At 44.0% G+C, this 16,985-nt stretch overlaps 1 protein-coding gene across 1 annotated transcript in view; it reads right to left on the bottom strand.

Annotated features, from left to right (window-relative positions):
* scn4ba (sodium channel, voltage-gated, type IV, beta a) overlaps window positions 1–14,982 on the bottom strand; it is a 28,037-nt gene extending 13,055 nt beyond the window's left edge. The window contains exon 1 of the mRNA XM_041174273.1: window positions 14,895–14,982. Coding sequence (XP_041030207.1) covers window positions 14,895–14,982 — 88 coding nt within the window. The remainder of the gene's footprint in view (window positions 1–14,894) is intronic.
* Between the last annotated feature and the right edge of the window lie 2,003 nt (window positions 14,983–16,985).

Here is a 16,985-nt window from a genome sequence, read left to right as displayed (position 1 = left end):
CATTCATCATGTATTCCTGTGCCTTGTTTGTCCTGCCCCAGTGCATCACCTCACACTTATTGATGTCAGGGAGATGTGTTTAAATCTTTATCTGAAGTGTGTGATGTAAGTATTTCTAACTCTTCTTCCTCAAGGAACACCATTGAGTGAGGGCAACTCATCAGCATTGATATTGTAGCAGCATTTGTGTCTCCTCAGTGGTAGTGGCAGAAGAAAAGATATGCACGGGAGGAGGAGACCCCCTAGGCACGTCTACATCTCAGCCTCAGCAGTGTTTGCATCGTTAGATGGTGGCAAATGCTTCAAGTCTTCTCTCACATTGATCTTGTTCCTAAGTGGACTCAATTCCCAGAGCTAGCTCACTTACAAGGTCCCACGGACCAAAGCAAAGATCATGGCATGGTCATTCATGAGGCCAGAATGCACAAGTGTGAATGTAGGAATCGTCCTTGCTGTAGTGGGTGGACATCTCCTGAGATGAAAGTAAATGGCATTGAGGCCTAGGAGAGATGTGGCCATATTTCCTCACTTAACTTTACTCTTCCTGGAACTTGTCAGCCATTAATGTATCACGGGCATGTCCCCCATGTCTTCCTTCCTCCATGGCATGATCACGCATAGACTGACTCTTAGCAGCTTCCTGAGGTTCCTGAGGGCCTCCGGAACTTCATCCTCTGATGAATTCTCATCCTCCACCAGGCCAAGCTCAGACAGGGGGTCACCTCTTTGCACATCCAGATTGTGATGGATGCAACACACTGCGATGATGCGGGAAATCCTGTCGGGAGTGTATTGGAGTGAGCCTCCTGAACTGTCCAAGCATCGGCAATGCATCTTCAGAAGCTCTATGGTCTGCTCTATAAGGGAGCGTGTGGAGCTGTGAGAGCATTGTACCTCTCCTCGGAATGACTCTGAGGGCGACAAACTGGTGTCATCAGCCAGCGTTTCAGTGGGTACCCCTTATCCCCAGGCAGCCATCCCTGCAGAAGTAATGGCTCCTTGAAAATCTTAGGCACCTGGGACTGACTCAGGATGTAGGAGTCATGGCAACTCCCAGGGTACTGTGCACAAACGTGCAATATGTGCTTCAGGTGATCACACACCAGTTGTATATTGATGGAATGATAGCCCTTGTGGTTTATAAACATTAGGGGCTGCTGCCATGGAATGTGTATAGCCACATGGGTGCAGTATATTGCACCCTGCACTCTTGGGAAGCCTGAAATGGAAGTGAAGCCAGTGAATCTCGCAGCCTAGCTATCTTCATCCAAAGCAAACCTGACATAATGATGGGCCTTCCTGTAAAGGGATCTGTGACACCTTTATGCACCGCTGTGTTGCAGACTGAGAGATGCTGCACAGGTCCCCGTTGATCCTCGGAAAGAACCAGAGGCAAAGAAATTGAGCACTGTGCTCACCTTCAAAGCCACTGGCAGGGGATACCCTCCAACTCTATGTGGCATCAGGTCTTTACAAAGAATGTGGCATATGTGATATACCAGATCTTAGCACAAGTGCAGACATGCACGGCATTGCCTGTCACTCATTTGTAAATAGGAGACTCTTCTACGATAAACCCTCGGTCTGGTGAGTCGCCCCCATTGTCTGGGTCTCTCCTCCTAACAGTCCTATTCATGCTCTGCCTCCGCTTAAACATGTCCCAACTGCTGGAGCTGTGTGCAGAGTCACCTCTCTCTCCTTTGCCTCCTTTATTGCATTCGGACCCTGACAAAGGCAGCATTGAGCCCTGGATCCATATGTGCTTTTGTCTTCTCTCTGCAAGGAAACATTGAAGACATTAATGATTCAAGGGGCAAGAAAGCAAAGCTCGGAGGATGATACATTTGGAGACTGTGAAGGTCCATAGCTTTTCCTGCCCTACTTGCAAGGTGGCTGAAGCCACCTTGTCCCTGAGACTCTAGCACACACATCGAGGCGATCAAGATGGCATCGCAGATGTAAAATCTTGAGGCCTGCATGGGATACTAAAGTGGTTGGTGAGATGAGTGACCCAATCTAGCTCTGTGCTCTAATCTCTGATGTGATATTAATGACCAATCAGTTGCTCATGGTCAATGAGTGGCTGCCCTTTGGCCCGTTAGGAGCATCACATCTGGTGAACACGTGACAGGCCTTCATTGATGGAATGCCATATATGAACAGCTGCACCTCCTTCACTATTGCCTGAATTCTCAAATTCTCCAATTCACCATTCCTCTGTGTTACTCTTGAGATGCAGCGACAGTGATGTAAAGCCTCTGAGTTCTGAGCTGCCCTTTACCTGTGCTAATGAAGCCAGTGGCTTTCATCGCAAGGAGGCCTTCCTCCTTTCTTTCTAAGCAGACTCCTGAGGCAACAAGATGTTAGAGGGCAATCCCAGAAAGGCCCCCCTCGTGTTCACCCTTACTGCCACTCCACAGCCTTCCCTCCTTGTTGCCCCCCCCTCATGTTCACTCTTCCCCTAAATGCCATTCCACAGCCTTCCCTTCACGTCGCCTCACCTTCCCCTCACAGCCCGCCCCTGCTTGAAATGCTAGTTTCTGAAAGTAGAGGCCTACACGAGGACCACAGCACAGCGGTGTCCCTCAGGACAGCATGGGCAAAGAGCAGGCGCAGACCAAGCCTACAGCCCCAGCAAGGTGGCATTCATCGCAACAAGACCAATGCAGCTCTATGGCAGGCAGGCGATGTACATTGCACTCACCTCGAAGTTACCAATGAACTGAGGTCTGACTTATGCACACCGCCCCTTTTCAAATGGGTTTTGTGGCCGAAGTAAATTGCCACTGGGGTGATGCGAGATTGGGAGGCATGACAAGATTCTGGCGAGCAGCTGATTTAATGAGCATTCGTGACATATTAATGGATGTAAATGGTGTTCGTGGCAGTAGCCAACTGGATAACTGAACCGCCATGAACACACCATCGGGAGAATTGTAACCTTTTCTTACGCGGATTTGCAACTTTTTGCCTGTCGCTGGATTCTCTGCTTCTGCCCGCCTTGAAACCTGCCACAGGAGGGATGGGGGAATTCCACCCACTGTGTGTTCAGAGTAAGGGTTACTCACAGTGCAACTGTACAGAGTTTCTGTGAATTCAGGGTAAGGATCGGTCACTGTGTAACTATACAGAGTTACTATTTGTTCAAAAGAAAAAAGACTTGCATTCCTATAGCACCTATCATGACCACAGGATGTCCCAAAGCACTTTACAGCCAATTAAGTACCTCTGAAGTGTGGTCATTGTTGTAATATAGGAAAGGTGGAAATCAACTCATGCAACAGCAAGCTCCCACAAGCTGTAGTGTAACATTGACCAGATACTCTTTTTGTGTTGATTGAGGGATAAATATTGGGCAGGTCTACCTGGGAAAACTCTCCTGTACTTCTTTGAAACAGTGCCACTAAGTTTCTACATCCACTTGAGAGAGGGACTCTGGTCCAACATATCATCTGAAAGACAGCACCTCTGACAGTGCCACACTCACTCGGTACCGCACTGTGAGTGTCAGCCTTGATTTTTGTCCTCAAGTTCTGGAGTGAGATTTAAACCCAAAACCTTCTTTCTGAGTTAGAGGCAAGACTGCTATTCACTGAGCTACAGCTGACAGCATTAGTCACTGTGTAAGTGTACAGAGTTATTTTTGAGCTCAGTTAAGTAGAATGTTATCTATTTCTGAGGATTTGATTGGATTGGTTTTGGAACAGTGTTTGTATATTGCCTGTCTGGTGCCAGATGCTCGCAAATAGCACTGGGAACAGGAAAAGCCTTCAAGGGGCATAAAACAGCACGTGTTTGATGGTCTAAGTCCCATTTCAGTCCCACGAATTAAATTCACCTGTGCTAAAAACTGGATCTCCAGGCACTACACAAAAAAAAAGTTACAAAATGCATTAGGCAGGAGATCAGTGAAAAAGAGTTGTGGAAATTTAGAATTCTCTCCCCGAAAAGCTGGGGGGCGGGAGTCAGCTGAAAATTTAAAAACTGAGATTGATTGATCTTTGTGAGGAGGGTTTTGGGCCCAAAACCAGTAAATGCTGTTAAATTATAGATTTCTGTCAGCTCCAATAAATGAATTCACTGCCAAAAGACAGGTGGAAATTGTTGACAAAGCCCAAATCCCATATTTCTCATGTTAATTTATCACTGTCCTATCAATTGCACCATTTTCACTGAGAGGGTCTTGTCCTTTAATAGATTTAAGACATTTCTTATGAAGTAATAGAAGAGAGAGACTTACATTTATACAGATGCGTTCATAATAACGGGGCAACCCAAAATGCTTTACAACCAATGAATTGCTTTTTAAGTTTAGTCACTGTTGTAAAGTGGGAAATGTGGCAGCCAATTTGTGCACAGCACACTCCCACAACTACAAGGTGATGATGACCAGATAATCTGCACTTTTTATTTTGGTGATGTTGGTTGAAGAATAAGTATTGGTCAGAACAGTGGGGTGAACTCCTTTGCTCTTTTCAAAATGGCACATAGGATCTTTATTGTCCATCTGAGAGGATAGATAGAGCCTTGGTAAAGCACCTAATTGGAAAGTGTTATGATCCTGATCACTACTCACTAAGAGAATAATGCCATAAGGTTCCATAGCTTTAACAAACAGAAGAAATTTTAAATTACATGAGTTAATAAAGCAACAGTCATTATGTCCTATTTTACACTCTAATATCCAGAATTAACATGAGGTAAACATGAATTGACAGGCAAACTCTCAACGTAGACACAATAATCTGTGCATTAATTGGCAGACACAACCAAGATAGGTGCCCCAAATTTTCTTACCAACCTACCCAGGCATTATTAGGTCATAAAAATTCTTTAAAACTCTGTCTTCCTCCTGAGGGATTTCAGCTCCTCTCTTTCGAAGATCTAGCCTCTGATTTTCCTCCAAAGGTGCTCCAACTCAGACTGCCTCATATGACTACTCGCTTCACATTTGCTCAATCTCTTGTCTCGTGACTCTGCCCACTGGATTCCCGAGGCTGCACCCTAGCATCTAGTTACCAGCACAATTCCAGCCCTCTAGCTACTCTGAGTAGAACCACACTGCTCATAGGCTTTCCTTTTCCCTAACAGCCAGCTTCATGGAGCTATCACTGCCACCACTACTACGCACCATTCCCAGCAACACCCGCTCCCCCGCAAACAGGCCTTCTCTGAGCCTCAGCTCCCTCAGCAGTGTAGAGTCAAAAGCAGCACTCCAACTGCATGGAGTCAACTCTCCTCTTCCTCTGTTCCCCATGGGCTGCTGTTCACTTTGCCCCTTGGATTCATCTGTGACCTGTAAATATCTCCTAACAGGGTTCTATCCCTGTTCCTAGAAAGGGTCCAATGTAACCAGGCTGGGTACATTCTGTCCCTTAAATGTTACAATCTCCAGTCAACCAGAGGTTACCCCCACAGGTGCTAACTTACAAAATCACATGGACAAATTTTTTTTAAAAATGATTTCCTCACAAAAGACAGAAGTAGTAATGCAGGAAATAGTTCAGTGCTCTCTTCTCATTCAGTAGAAATTGTTGTTCCCTATACTATTAGTATTCTTGCATACCTGTCCTAATGAGTGCAAGACAAAAAGCTTCAACAGCATGTCTCTTTTTCAGCATTGTTTCTTTAAATGTTTCTCACTATTAATTTACTGCAATATCTCTTGGTCTATTTATCTAATAAAATACACCCAGCTGTTATGACCAAGCAATTGGTAAAGCAAATTTTTTAATTAAAATCCCAGAGGGAAATTTTAAACAACTGTCTTAACCTATATTTTTAAGTGTTATGTTTGAGATGCAACTCTAATCTCAGGAATCAGACCATCAGTTCTCAAGATTTTACATTAAACTAAATGAAACATTTTATCAATTTACACAGGTTAAAATATATACACATTGCTACAAATTGCTACTATCATAGCTTTTAACAAATTCCCAAACTAATCTCCATTAAGGTAACAACAACCCATAGACTTAGCCAGGCACCAGGTAAAGCATTTTCACCTTACAAATTCAAAATGAGGTTCTTTTCACTTTGGTTCCTGTGGAGACAGTTGAAGGTTTACAGCTGCTTTTGATCTCACATTGCCTCTGCTCTGCACACACAAAACAGTTGTCTTGTTATACCTAGCACAGCCCATTGAATGTAAATTCTCATTGTATCATCAGTCTCTTCTAACAATAAAACCCCTTTCATAGTGCCAATTTTATTAGCAATATAAACATATTACTTGGTTTCTGCTAGCTAGGTGCCAGATTTCACCCCACTTCTTGTATGGTCTATTCAAAAAATGCAAATACTCTCTATCTCTCTTACGTATCAAAACTAGTACACATCAAAGCTCCAGACTAGCTGGCTTTAATCCAATTAAGAAAGACCCAGACTAAACCTCTATTTTAAAAGAAAAATATTTTCCAATAATATTATATAAATTAATAGCTTCATGACACTGTAGCTGGCTTTGTTTAAGTTTAACATTCTTGTTTGGTACTGAGGTCTGTCACTCTCAAACATACTATGAAATTCAATTGTATTATGATCACTTTCTCCCCAGCAGATCTCTTACTATGAAATCACTAATTAACCCTGCCTCATTGCACAATGCTAGATCTTTGGATAATCAGCCATGATCATAATGAATGGTGGAGCAGGCTCAAAGAGCTGAATGGCCTACTCCTGCTCCTAGTTTCTATGCTTCTAAAAGAGTTTTATTCCTAATAGGTTCCATGACGTTTGTTCCAGGAAACTGTTGTGAAAGCATTCCACAAACACTTCTTCCAAACTAACTTTGACAATTTGATTTGTCTACTCAATATGAAGATTAAACTCCCATGAATGTTACGTTGCCTTTGCTACAAGCTACAATTATTTTTTGTGTAATGCTCTGTCCAATTGTATAACTACAGTAGTATAGCAATGAGCCATAAACTAGTCATACCAGTGTTTACTGACCCTTCTTATTCCTAATCCCCTCCCATATTGATTCTACTTCCTGAAACCTCACAGAATCACAGAATCTTAATGACACAGGAGGCCATTCGGCCCATCATGTCTGAACTGGCTCTCCAAATGAGCATTATGACCTAGTGCCGTTTCCCTGCCTTTTCCCTGCACCTTTGCACATTGGATGATTATTTGAATAGAAACAATGTCCTCTTAAATGCCTCGATTGAACCTGCCTCCACCACGCTTCCAGGCAGTGCGTTCCTGACCCGAACCACTCGTTGTGTGGAAAAGTATTTTCTCACGTCACACTTGCTTCTTTTGCAAATCACTTTAAAACTGTGCCCTCTCGTTCTTCATCCTTTAACGAGCAGGAACAGCTTCTCCCTATCTACTCTGTCTAGCCCCCTCATGATTTTGAACATCTCTATCAAATCTCCTCAGCCTTCTCTCCAGTCTATCCTCATAGCTGAAGTTTCTCATCCCTGGAACCATTCTTGTAAACCTCTTCTGCACTCTCTCCAATGTGTTCACATCCTTCCTATAATATGGTGCCCAGAACTGTACACAATATTCCAGCTGAGGTCTAATGAGTGTCTTATATAAGTTCAGCATAACCTCCCTGCTCTTGTACTGTATGCCCCTATTAATAAAGCCCAGGATACTGTATGTCTGGCAGCAGCTGCGGAGAAGAAAAGAGTTGACGTTTCGAGTCCTCATGGCCCTTCGACAGAAGTAGGTCATGAGGACTCGAAACGTCAACTCTTTTCTTCTCCGCCGATGCTGCCAGACCTGCTGAGTTTTTCCAGGTAATTCTGTTTTTGTTTTTGTTTTGGATTTCCAGCATCTGCAGTTTTTTTGTTTTTATTTTTGTGTTTTTATAACAGGATACTGTATGCTTTGTTAACTGCTCTCTTCACCTGTCCTCCCACCTTCTATGGACTGTGCACATATACACCCAAATATTTCTGCTCCTGCACCCTCTTCAAAATTTCACCCCTTATTTTATATTCTCTGTCCATGTTTTTCCTACCAAAATGTATCACCTCACACTTCTCCGCATTGAACTTCATCTGCCACCTATCTGCCTTCTGAGCCAAGATCCTTTTTCATTACTCTCCTTATGTTATCCTTTATTATCAGGGTTACTCCTCCTCCTCTTCCATTTTGTCTGTCTTCTTAAAATGTGGTGTACCATAGAATATTTATTTCTCAACCTTGGTCACATTGTAACCATGTCTCTGTAATGGTAATTAGATCTAAATAATTTATTTCTATTTGTGCCGCTAGTTCATTTTATCCTATTATGAATGCTTTGTGCATTCAGCTGAAGGGTGTTTTTTAAAATCTATTATTCTTTGCATGGGCCTTATTTGCTGATACACTATCATCTTCCAAACCCACAACCACTACCATCTAGAAGGACAAGGGCAGCAGAGACTTGGAAACACCACCACCTGCAAGTTCCCCTCCAAGCCACTCACCATCCTGACTTGGGAATATATCACTGTTCATTCACTGTTACTGGGTCAAAATCCTGGAACTCCATCCCTAACAGCACTGTGGGTGTACCTATGCCACAGGAACTGCAGTGGTTCAAGAAGGCAGCTCACCACGACCTTCTCAAGGGCAACTAGGGATGGGCAATAAATGCTGGCCCAGCCAGTGAAGCTTACATCCCATAAATGAATTTTAAAAAACTATTACCATTAAACTCTCCATCCTTTCCTATCTGACTATGCTCATTTTTACCCAAATCGCCAAACCCTTCTAGTGCCTTGACTTTGTTCTTTAGTCCTCTAAATCTCCATTCACCTAAGCCCCCCCACCCCCCCATCTTCAGTAAAGTAACAGTAATATTAGACACAGATTCTTTCGAGGAAAAGGCCATTGAAGGCTCAGGGGTGACGAATGCACAGGACTGTGCTCAGCTTCCTGCATCTTGGTGATGGTACAATCACCAAGAATTCAGCTCACCTGCATCTGTCATAAAAGCGCCATCAGCCTGTTCATTGTTGCTCTGTCCTTTGTATAAATACAATTTATACACCAGCACCGATCAAAAAGAAGGACTCAGTAAAAAGGTTGAACCACCCATGGTTAACAAATGCTGCCCGAACCCTCCCCCAACCAGAACCCTCCCCTAACCAGAACCCTCCCCCAACCAGAACCCTTCCCCAACCAGAACCCTCCCCCAACCACGGAATCTCCTCCAACCACGGAATCTCCCCCAACAACGAACCCTCCCCCAGCACAGAATCTTCCCCCAGTTTGGAATCTTCCCTATTCCCCAACCATTTAACCTCCTCCCTGATCTCCACAGAAAATCAAATGACACTATATTGATCTACCTTCATATTTCTCTCCTCGCCTTACATCTCCTCCAAAAGTGCTTTCAAAATGCAAGTTTTACCCTGTCACTATTTTCTTTTTCATTATTCTTTCATGAGATGTGGGTATCGCTGGCAAGGCCAGCATTCGTTGTCCATCCCTAATTGCCCTTGAACTGAAAGGCTGGCTAGGCCATTTCTTGTGAAGTCAACCACATCATTGTGGGTCTGGAGTGCACATGTAGGCCAGACTGGGTAAGGATGGCAGATTGACTTCCCTAAGGGGATGAGTTAACCAGATGGGTTTTTATGACAATCAGTAATAGTTGCCATGGTGACCAATACCAAGACTAGCTTTTTATTCCAGATTTATTAACTGAATTTAAATTCCACCAGCTGCCATGAGTGGGATTTGAACCCATGCCTCCGGAACTTTAGTTGGATTACTAGTTCAGTGATATTACCACTATACCACCATCTCACTTAACTAGCAGCCCATAATTCATTCCATTCTGACCAGCCTCCTTGTGTATCCTGCCCTTTTCACCCTTTGATGATGCCCTGAATTACACACATTGGTCTCTTAACTTGGCTGCTCATTAGGAGTCTACTATGGCTCTGCGCTCCTGCCTCAGAGCCAGAGGTTTGTGGGTTCAGGTCGTAGTCCATAGACCTAAGCACAGAAATCCAGGATAAGATCTGCAGTGCAGTACTGAGGGAGTGTTGCTCTGTCAGAAATACTGTCTTTTGTTAAATCGAGGCTCTGTCTTCCATCTCAAGTGATGTAAAGGATCCTGTGGCATTATTTTGAAGATGAACAGGGCTGTTATCCCCAGTGTTCCAGGCAACATTTATCCTTCAACCAATATCAGTGAAACAGATCATCTAGTTGTTATCATCTTATCGTTCTGGGAGCTTACTGTGCATAAATTGACTGCTGTGTTTCATCATTACAATATTAACTACACTTCAAAAATACCTCATTGGCTGTAAAGCGTTTTGGAAGTCCTGAATTTGCAACGGGTGATATATAAATATAAGTTCTGTCTTTCTTTCAATAATGTAAGAACACCATTACTGAAGCCTTCCAGACAACCCACAGTCAGCAACCGCTCTCCTACACACCTTGTTCAGTCCAAGCCGCAGTCCAATGATCCTATCACATCAATCTAGGTTCAAGTCAGAGTTGGATGGGATCCAGCCATATTTGCACTGATAGTTAAGCTTTTATCCTTTCCAACTGAAATTTTTCAGAAAGGCAGTTTCTATGAGTATCCCTCCTGTCAGCGCACCAACACTAACCACTATTACCAAAAGTACATCGCAATTGGAAGCTGAATCATATTGTCCTGCCATCAGATTCTGTTCACAGTCAGGAAGGTGTCTTTTTTTTCCAACCTAGCTTCCTAAACCAGCACTCTGTCTGCATCACCTCACCACCTTTTAATATTCCATGAAATGCTCTTAAAGGGACACTGCCAACGTTAGTCTCACTGGATAGGTACACCGTTTTCAGGTGAGGTTAAGTCACACAGGCCATCAAAACACTAGATGCCACGCCTGCCTGCTCTATGCTGTTCGTTAATCTACAATCAGCCTCACTGTCCCTGGACTAGGCATGGGCAAAAAGATAAACTGGGGTTTCTGCTCCTGATCAGCGCTCAGTGACTTCCACTGAGATGATACATATGCATAAACTCTTGGTTGTGCCTGCCCACTGCATTCCACGTCATAGAATCTTACAAAACAAAAGGAGGCATTCGGCCCATCGTGCCTGTGCCAGCTCTTTGAAAGAACTATCCAATTAGCCCCATTCCCCTGCTCTTCCCTATGGCCCTTCGATTTTTCCTTCTAAAGTATTTATCCAATTTACTTTTGAAAAATAACATTGTTAAAGAGTCCACAATATCACAGGATGTGTATATGTAGAGCCTGGGAAATGGTACATGGTACGATCGCTGCCTCTCCCCGGTGATAGTGGGCATCAATGGGCACTCACACTGCAAGGCAGTGTTGTTCATAGATCTTTGTATGCTCACTTATATCTGAAACATTGTAGCTTAGAGCTCACATTGCAAGTTCAAATCCCTCTTCCTCTTTTATTGCAGTTGTTGATTCTAGCAAATCTCAGTGTCCTGATTTAGGATTTATCCATTAGTGTGGCAAAAGTGTTTTCCAAACTCCAAGCTTCTCAAAATTCAAACACAACGGGCAAGAAATCATACAGCACTTCTGGTGTAATAAAACGATCCAAGGCACTTCACATGAGGATAATCAGATGAAATATGACACTGAACTACATAAGGAAATATTTGAAGAAGCGCAGTTGAAATATTAGATTTTAAAGAGCGCCTTGATTGAGGTTAGAAGAGTAGAGGATTAGGGAGGAAATTTCAGAGATTAGGCCCATGCAGCCAAAGACACAGTTACCAATGGTGGAGTGATCACATGCAAGATCTGAATTGGAGGAATGTCGAAGTCTCAGAGGGTTGTAGAGCCAGAGGACATGACAGAGATGGTCATGCCATGACGACATTTATTTGAAAACAAGGACAAGAATTTTGCCATCAACAAATAAGCAATATAAGTATTAATCAGACTGAGACTTCTAAGCCTCAAGAATTGGGTTGCCAGGATTCAGGGTCATGCACAACCTTCAGGTCACAGGTAGAAGACCCCTCACCTGGACTTTCAAGTCTCGGGTATCTGAAAAGATCATCTGTATATCACCAAAGGTTAGCCACAACCATGAGACCACTAGAGAATCAATGTAATGCACAGACGCTTTATTTAGAATTGTACAGAATGATTACAGCACAGAGGGAGGCCTTTCAGCCCATTGTGTCTGCATTGGTCTCTGAAGGAGCAATTCACTTTGTGCCATTGCCCTACCTTCGCCCTGTAACCCTGCACATTCGTCCTTCCCAGATAATAATCAAATTCTCTCTTAAATACCTTGACTGACCCTGCCTCCACCACACTGTCAGGACAGGTACAGTGTTAGATACAGATTAAAGCTCCCCCTACAATGCCCCTGTTAAACTCTCCCAGGACAGGTACAACTTGGGGTTAGATACAGAGTAAAACTCCCTCCAAGCTGCTTGCTGCTTGAGAAAATTTTTCTTCATGTCACCATCGCTACTTTTGCCAATTATCTTAAATCTCTGCCCTCTGGTTCTCAATCCTTCCACCAATGGGAACAGTTTCCCCCTATCTACTCTGTCCAGACCCCTCAAAATTTTGAACACCTCTATCAAATCTCCTCTCAACCTTCTCCTCCAAGGAAAACAGTCCCAATTTCTCCAATCTATCTACGTAACTGAAGTTCCCCAACCCTGGAACCATATTAGTGAATCTTTTCTGCACTCTCTCTAATGTGTTCACATTATGTGGCATTCAGAACTGGATACAATGTTCCAATTGAGGCTAGACCAGTGTTTGATACAAGTTTTACGTGACTGCCTTGCTTTTGTACTCCATGCCCCTATGAATAAAGCCCAGGATCCTATATGCTTTATCAATTGCCCTTTCAACCTGTCCTGTCACCTTTAATGATTTATGCACATATACGCCCAGGTCCCTCTGATTCTGGACACCCTTACTCTTTTTTTTATGTTGTCTCTCTGTATTCTCCCTCCCAAAGTGAATCATTTCACACTTCTCTGCATTAAATTTCACCTGTCACTTGCCCGATGATTCCACCAACCTGTTTATGTCCTTTTGAAGTTCAACACTATCGTCCTCACAGTTCACAATGAGGCCACTGGGAAACTGGACACTTTGAAAAGTGAAGCATTGCTCCACATGGCCATGTGACTCTGATCACAATCAGAATCACAGAATCATTACAGTGCAGAAGGAGGTCACTCAGCCCAATGAGTCCACACGGGTTCTCTGAAAGAGCATTCCACCTAGTCCCACTCCCCTCCCTTATCACCGTAACCTTGCACATTATTTTTCAGGTAGCAATCCAATTCCCTTCTGAATTCCTCGATCGAACCTGCCTCCACCACCCTTTCAGGAAGTTCTGTTCCAGACTCCAACCACCCTCTGGGTGAAAAAACGTTTTCTCACATCACATCTACTCCTTTTGCCAATTATTTTGAATCCATGCCCTCTAGTTCTTGATGTTGTCTTGAGTGGGAACAGTTTCCCACTATTTACTTTGTCCATACCCCTCAGGGTCTAAGTAGTGATGTACTAGTGTCTTATACAAGTTCAACATGACTTCCTTACTCTTGTACTCAATGTCCCTACTAGTAAAGCCTAAGTTACTATATGCTTTATTAATGGCTCTCTTAACATGCCCTACCATCTTCAATGACTTATGTACATATACACTGAGACCCCTTTGTTCCTGCACCTCCTTTAGAGTTCTCCCTTTGTCTCTACTGTCTGTCTCCATATTCTTCCTGCCAAAATGAATTACTTCACACTTCTCTGAATTGAATTTCATCTGCTACCTGTCTGCCCAATCCACCATCATGTCTATGTCCTTTTGAAGTTCAAGACTGTCCTCATCACAGTTGACATTTCCAATCTGTGTAACATCTGCAAATTTTGAAATCATGCCCTGCACACCACAGTCTAAGTCATTAACATACATGATCGAAGATGCATCAAACAGACTCAAGTGAAAATGCTTTTAAAGATGAACAAAACTAATTAATCTTTTACATTCTTCCTAGCATGGTGGTGGGTAGTGGTTTGCCATATCCAAGATGGCACCTGGTGCATGGACAAGAGGCACAAACTGATGAAGAATCCTCATGGAGACGTGAACTTCTGAATCTAAATCTTGGAGGAAAAAAGCTTGGGATTTCCCGTCTACCTAAATTTTGACCCAATAGGATCATTCCCGAGTTATTGACATTGTCTGATTCCAATCTAAATTCTCGACCTGGAAATTACGCTTTCCTTGAATCTCAATGCCAACCTCAATCCTGGGCCATTTTTGTTTTAAACTCCCATTGTCCCTTGAAATCTCAAATCAAAATTCTAAGATAAACAGGGTTTGGGTTTGGCCCGTCACTGACGTGAGGACAGAGGTTGGGTGATGGGACGAGTCTCAGCACCTTGCGGTCAGAGGAATGTGAAAATGCTGACATTGGTTTATTTTCGGAACTGCTGCAGGACGGGTTCTGATTCTAGTGGGAGTTACTCAAACTCCAAGTAAACACATTTGGCACTGTCACAGCACCAGATACCAACCAGTCCTGACATATCCAAAACCCATTATAACTGTATCATCTGAACTTCAGTAAAAGTTACAAAAACACAGGCGGTCTGTTTGTAAGAATCAGTCTAGTGCGTGTTTTTTCCCCTCTCAATCAGGAAAGAACTGAAAATTGAGCCAGACACAAAACTAAAATCGGCCAGAAACTGGAGAAACCGCGAAGAGTCAAACTGCCAACACCAAAGACCACTTACAAAAGAATGAAATAGCAAATAAAAAGTTAAGCAATAAACATTAAGATTTATGCAAAATATGTTCTCTGCAGATGCAGGAAACTCAAAATCATGAAATTCACCCACCTGGTAAGTAAATCATTGATAAAAGTTATTGCTGATTTACAGTTATCACAAAACATGATCAATTGGGTTTTATTCTCTTACCGATTAGAATGGCCACTAAAAGTCTCCTCGGGGAGATTTTTGCTGATTCGACTCCATGGAAGTCCAAGGACACTTTTTCAGCTTTCATTCTGGGGGCGTTTAGGCAGTGGCCGCAGTTGAGATGACTGGATTTTTTTTGAGGGGGAGGAGGAGGGAAATTGATTAGGAGTGGAGGAGGGAGTGAAGAAATTGGCGGCTGTTAACTCGAGAGAGAGAGAGGGAGGGATGAGCAGTTCCAGAAGAAGCTCCACTGGGTAAGCAGAAAGGATCTGCATTTAGCACCCAATGCTGGCACTGTGAGTGATAACAGAGGGGAGAGGAGGCACTGCGTATCTGCGCAGCATTCTTGGTATTTGGTGTGCTCCCACTTGCTCTGGTTCCTCTCCCTGCCTCTCTCTCTCTCTTTCTCTCAATCTCCGCACACACTGCGGAAGACTGGTCCTGGAGCCGGGATGGGAGTGAGCAGCGATCCTCCTATTCCTTTTCCTGCAAATTCTGCATTGCAGTCACAAAACTGCCTTCGTCATCACCCAGCGGGACCAAGCAAAACAACAGACTTCAAGACCTGGCGATTAATAAAAAAAAGCCTTACAACAAATAACTTTGGAAACGTAGACGCTCCAGATCTGTGTAAAATGTTAGCTTTCAATATTTTGAACTTTTTTAAAAGTTTAAAAACTTTCTGAACTTTGTTTTCTGACTAACTCGCTGAGTAAGATCCATTCAGAGGGAGCCGAGGAAACTTGAGTATAATTCTAATTTATTTTAAACATTATCCAGTGATCATTAAGGTTCGAGTACAGGTTGGGAAATTTAACCCCTAGTCCAGTATCACTGTGAACTTAATAGTATCGGGTAACAGCACTCAGCTCCCTCACTTTAGTGCCATGCTAAAATAGAAAGCTCTATAAAATAAACAGTTCCGGTATCTCAGCTTCCCAGTCTCAGGAACATGCTACAGGATATGAAACTACCCTAAAGCTGCATCACTCACATTTCACTTTCTTTGCTCGCCTGAAGACGCCAGCCCTTACTGGGTTAGAGTTCCACAGTCGCCACCTGACACTTCTGCCAAGTGACCATCCATCAGGTGTCAAGTTTAGACAGTCAGCCTCTGATTTTCACCCACTCCACCAGCCTGGCGCAAACCCAGCCTGGGGCAGTTAAACGGGGGGCAGTTACGTTCTTGTTTTTGAATCTCCGTGGCTTTGCCTCCCCCCATTGCTGTAACCTCCTCCAAACCAGGAAGCCTCTGAGATCTCTGCACTCCTCTAACTCTGGCCCCTTGTGCACTCCCAATTATAATTGCTCCATCATTGGTGGCCATGCCTTTAGTTGCCTGGGCCCCAAGCTCTGGAATTCTCTCCCTACATCTTTCTGCCTCTCTATCTCACTTTCCCCCTTTGAGACCATTTTTAAAACCTACCCTTATAACCAAGCTTTCCGACCTAATACCTCCTTGTGTGGCTCAGAGAGGTGCTTTGTCTTAGATTTGCTTCCATGAAGTATCTTGGGGTGTTTCATCACATCAAAAGCACTTTATAAATATTTGCTGTTGTTGTCACGTAACACCCCACCCCTTCTCGACCCCACCCCCTTCTCCCTGTGTCCCAGTGGTAAACTGCTCTTCAGAGAACGAACCTCCACAGGATAGTGACTGGGCATTTGTTTAAATAAACAGTCTGGTTCAGGATAATGGCTGCAATATTTGTCAGAGCCCCCAGCTGAGGGGGTGAGGTGGGGGAGGGGTGGGGGGGTGGGGGGGGGTGGGGGGGGGGGGGGGGGGGGGGGGGGTGGGGGGGGGGGGGGAGGGGGGGGTGGTGGGGGTAGTGATGAGATGACCATTGCATTAAACCAGCTTCTGGAGGTGTGGGGGAGGGGGTAGTGGTGTGATACTGATCCAGAGGAGCCATAGTAAGGAGGAAAAGGAGTGCCGTCCCTAGAACATCTCCCTTCCTCAGTCATGGCCTGAGCCTCCAACCCCCTCCCTCTCTCAGTCACAACCCAGAACCCTCCTCCCCCAATCACAGACGGCCATCCCTCCCCAATCACAGCTGAGCCCCCAAATCCACTTCCACCACCATCAGTGAC

Source organism: Carcharodon carcharias, chromosome 25 (assembly GCF_017639515.1).
Source record: "Carcharodon carcharias isolate sCarCar2 chromosome 25, sCarCar2.pri, whole genome shotgun sequence".
Taxonomy (NCBI): domain Eukaryota; kingdom Metazoa; phylum Chordata; class Chondrichthyes; order Lamniformes; family Lamnidae; genus Carcharodon; species Carcharodon carcharias.
Note: the sequence above shows the minus strand (reverse complement) of the source record. Positions and strands in the feature narration are given on the sequence as shown.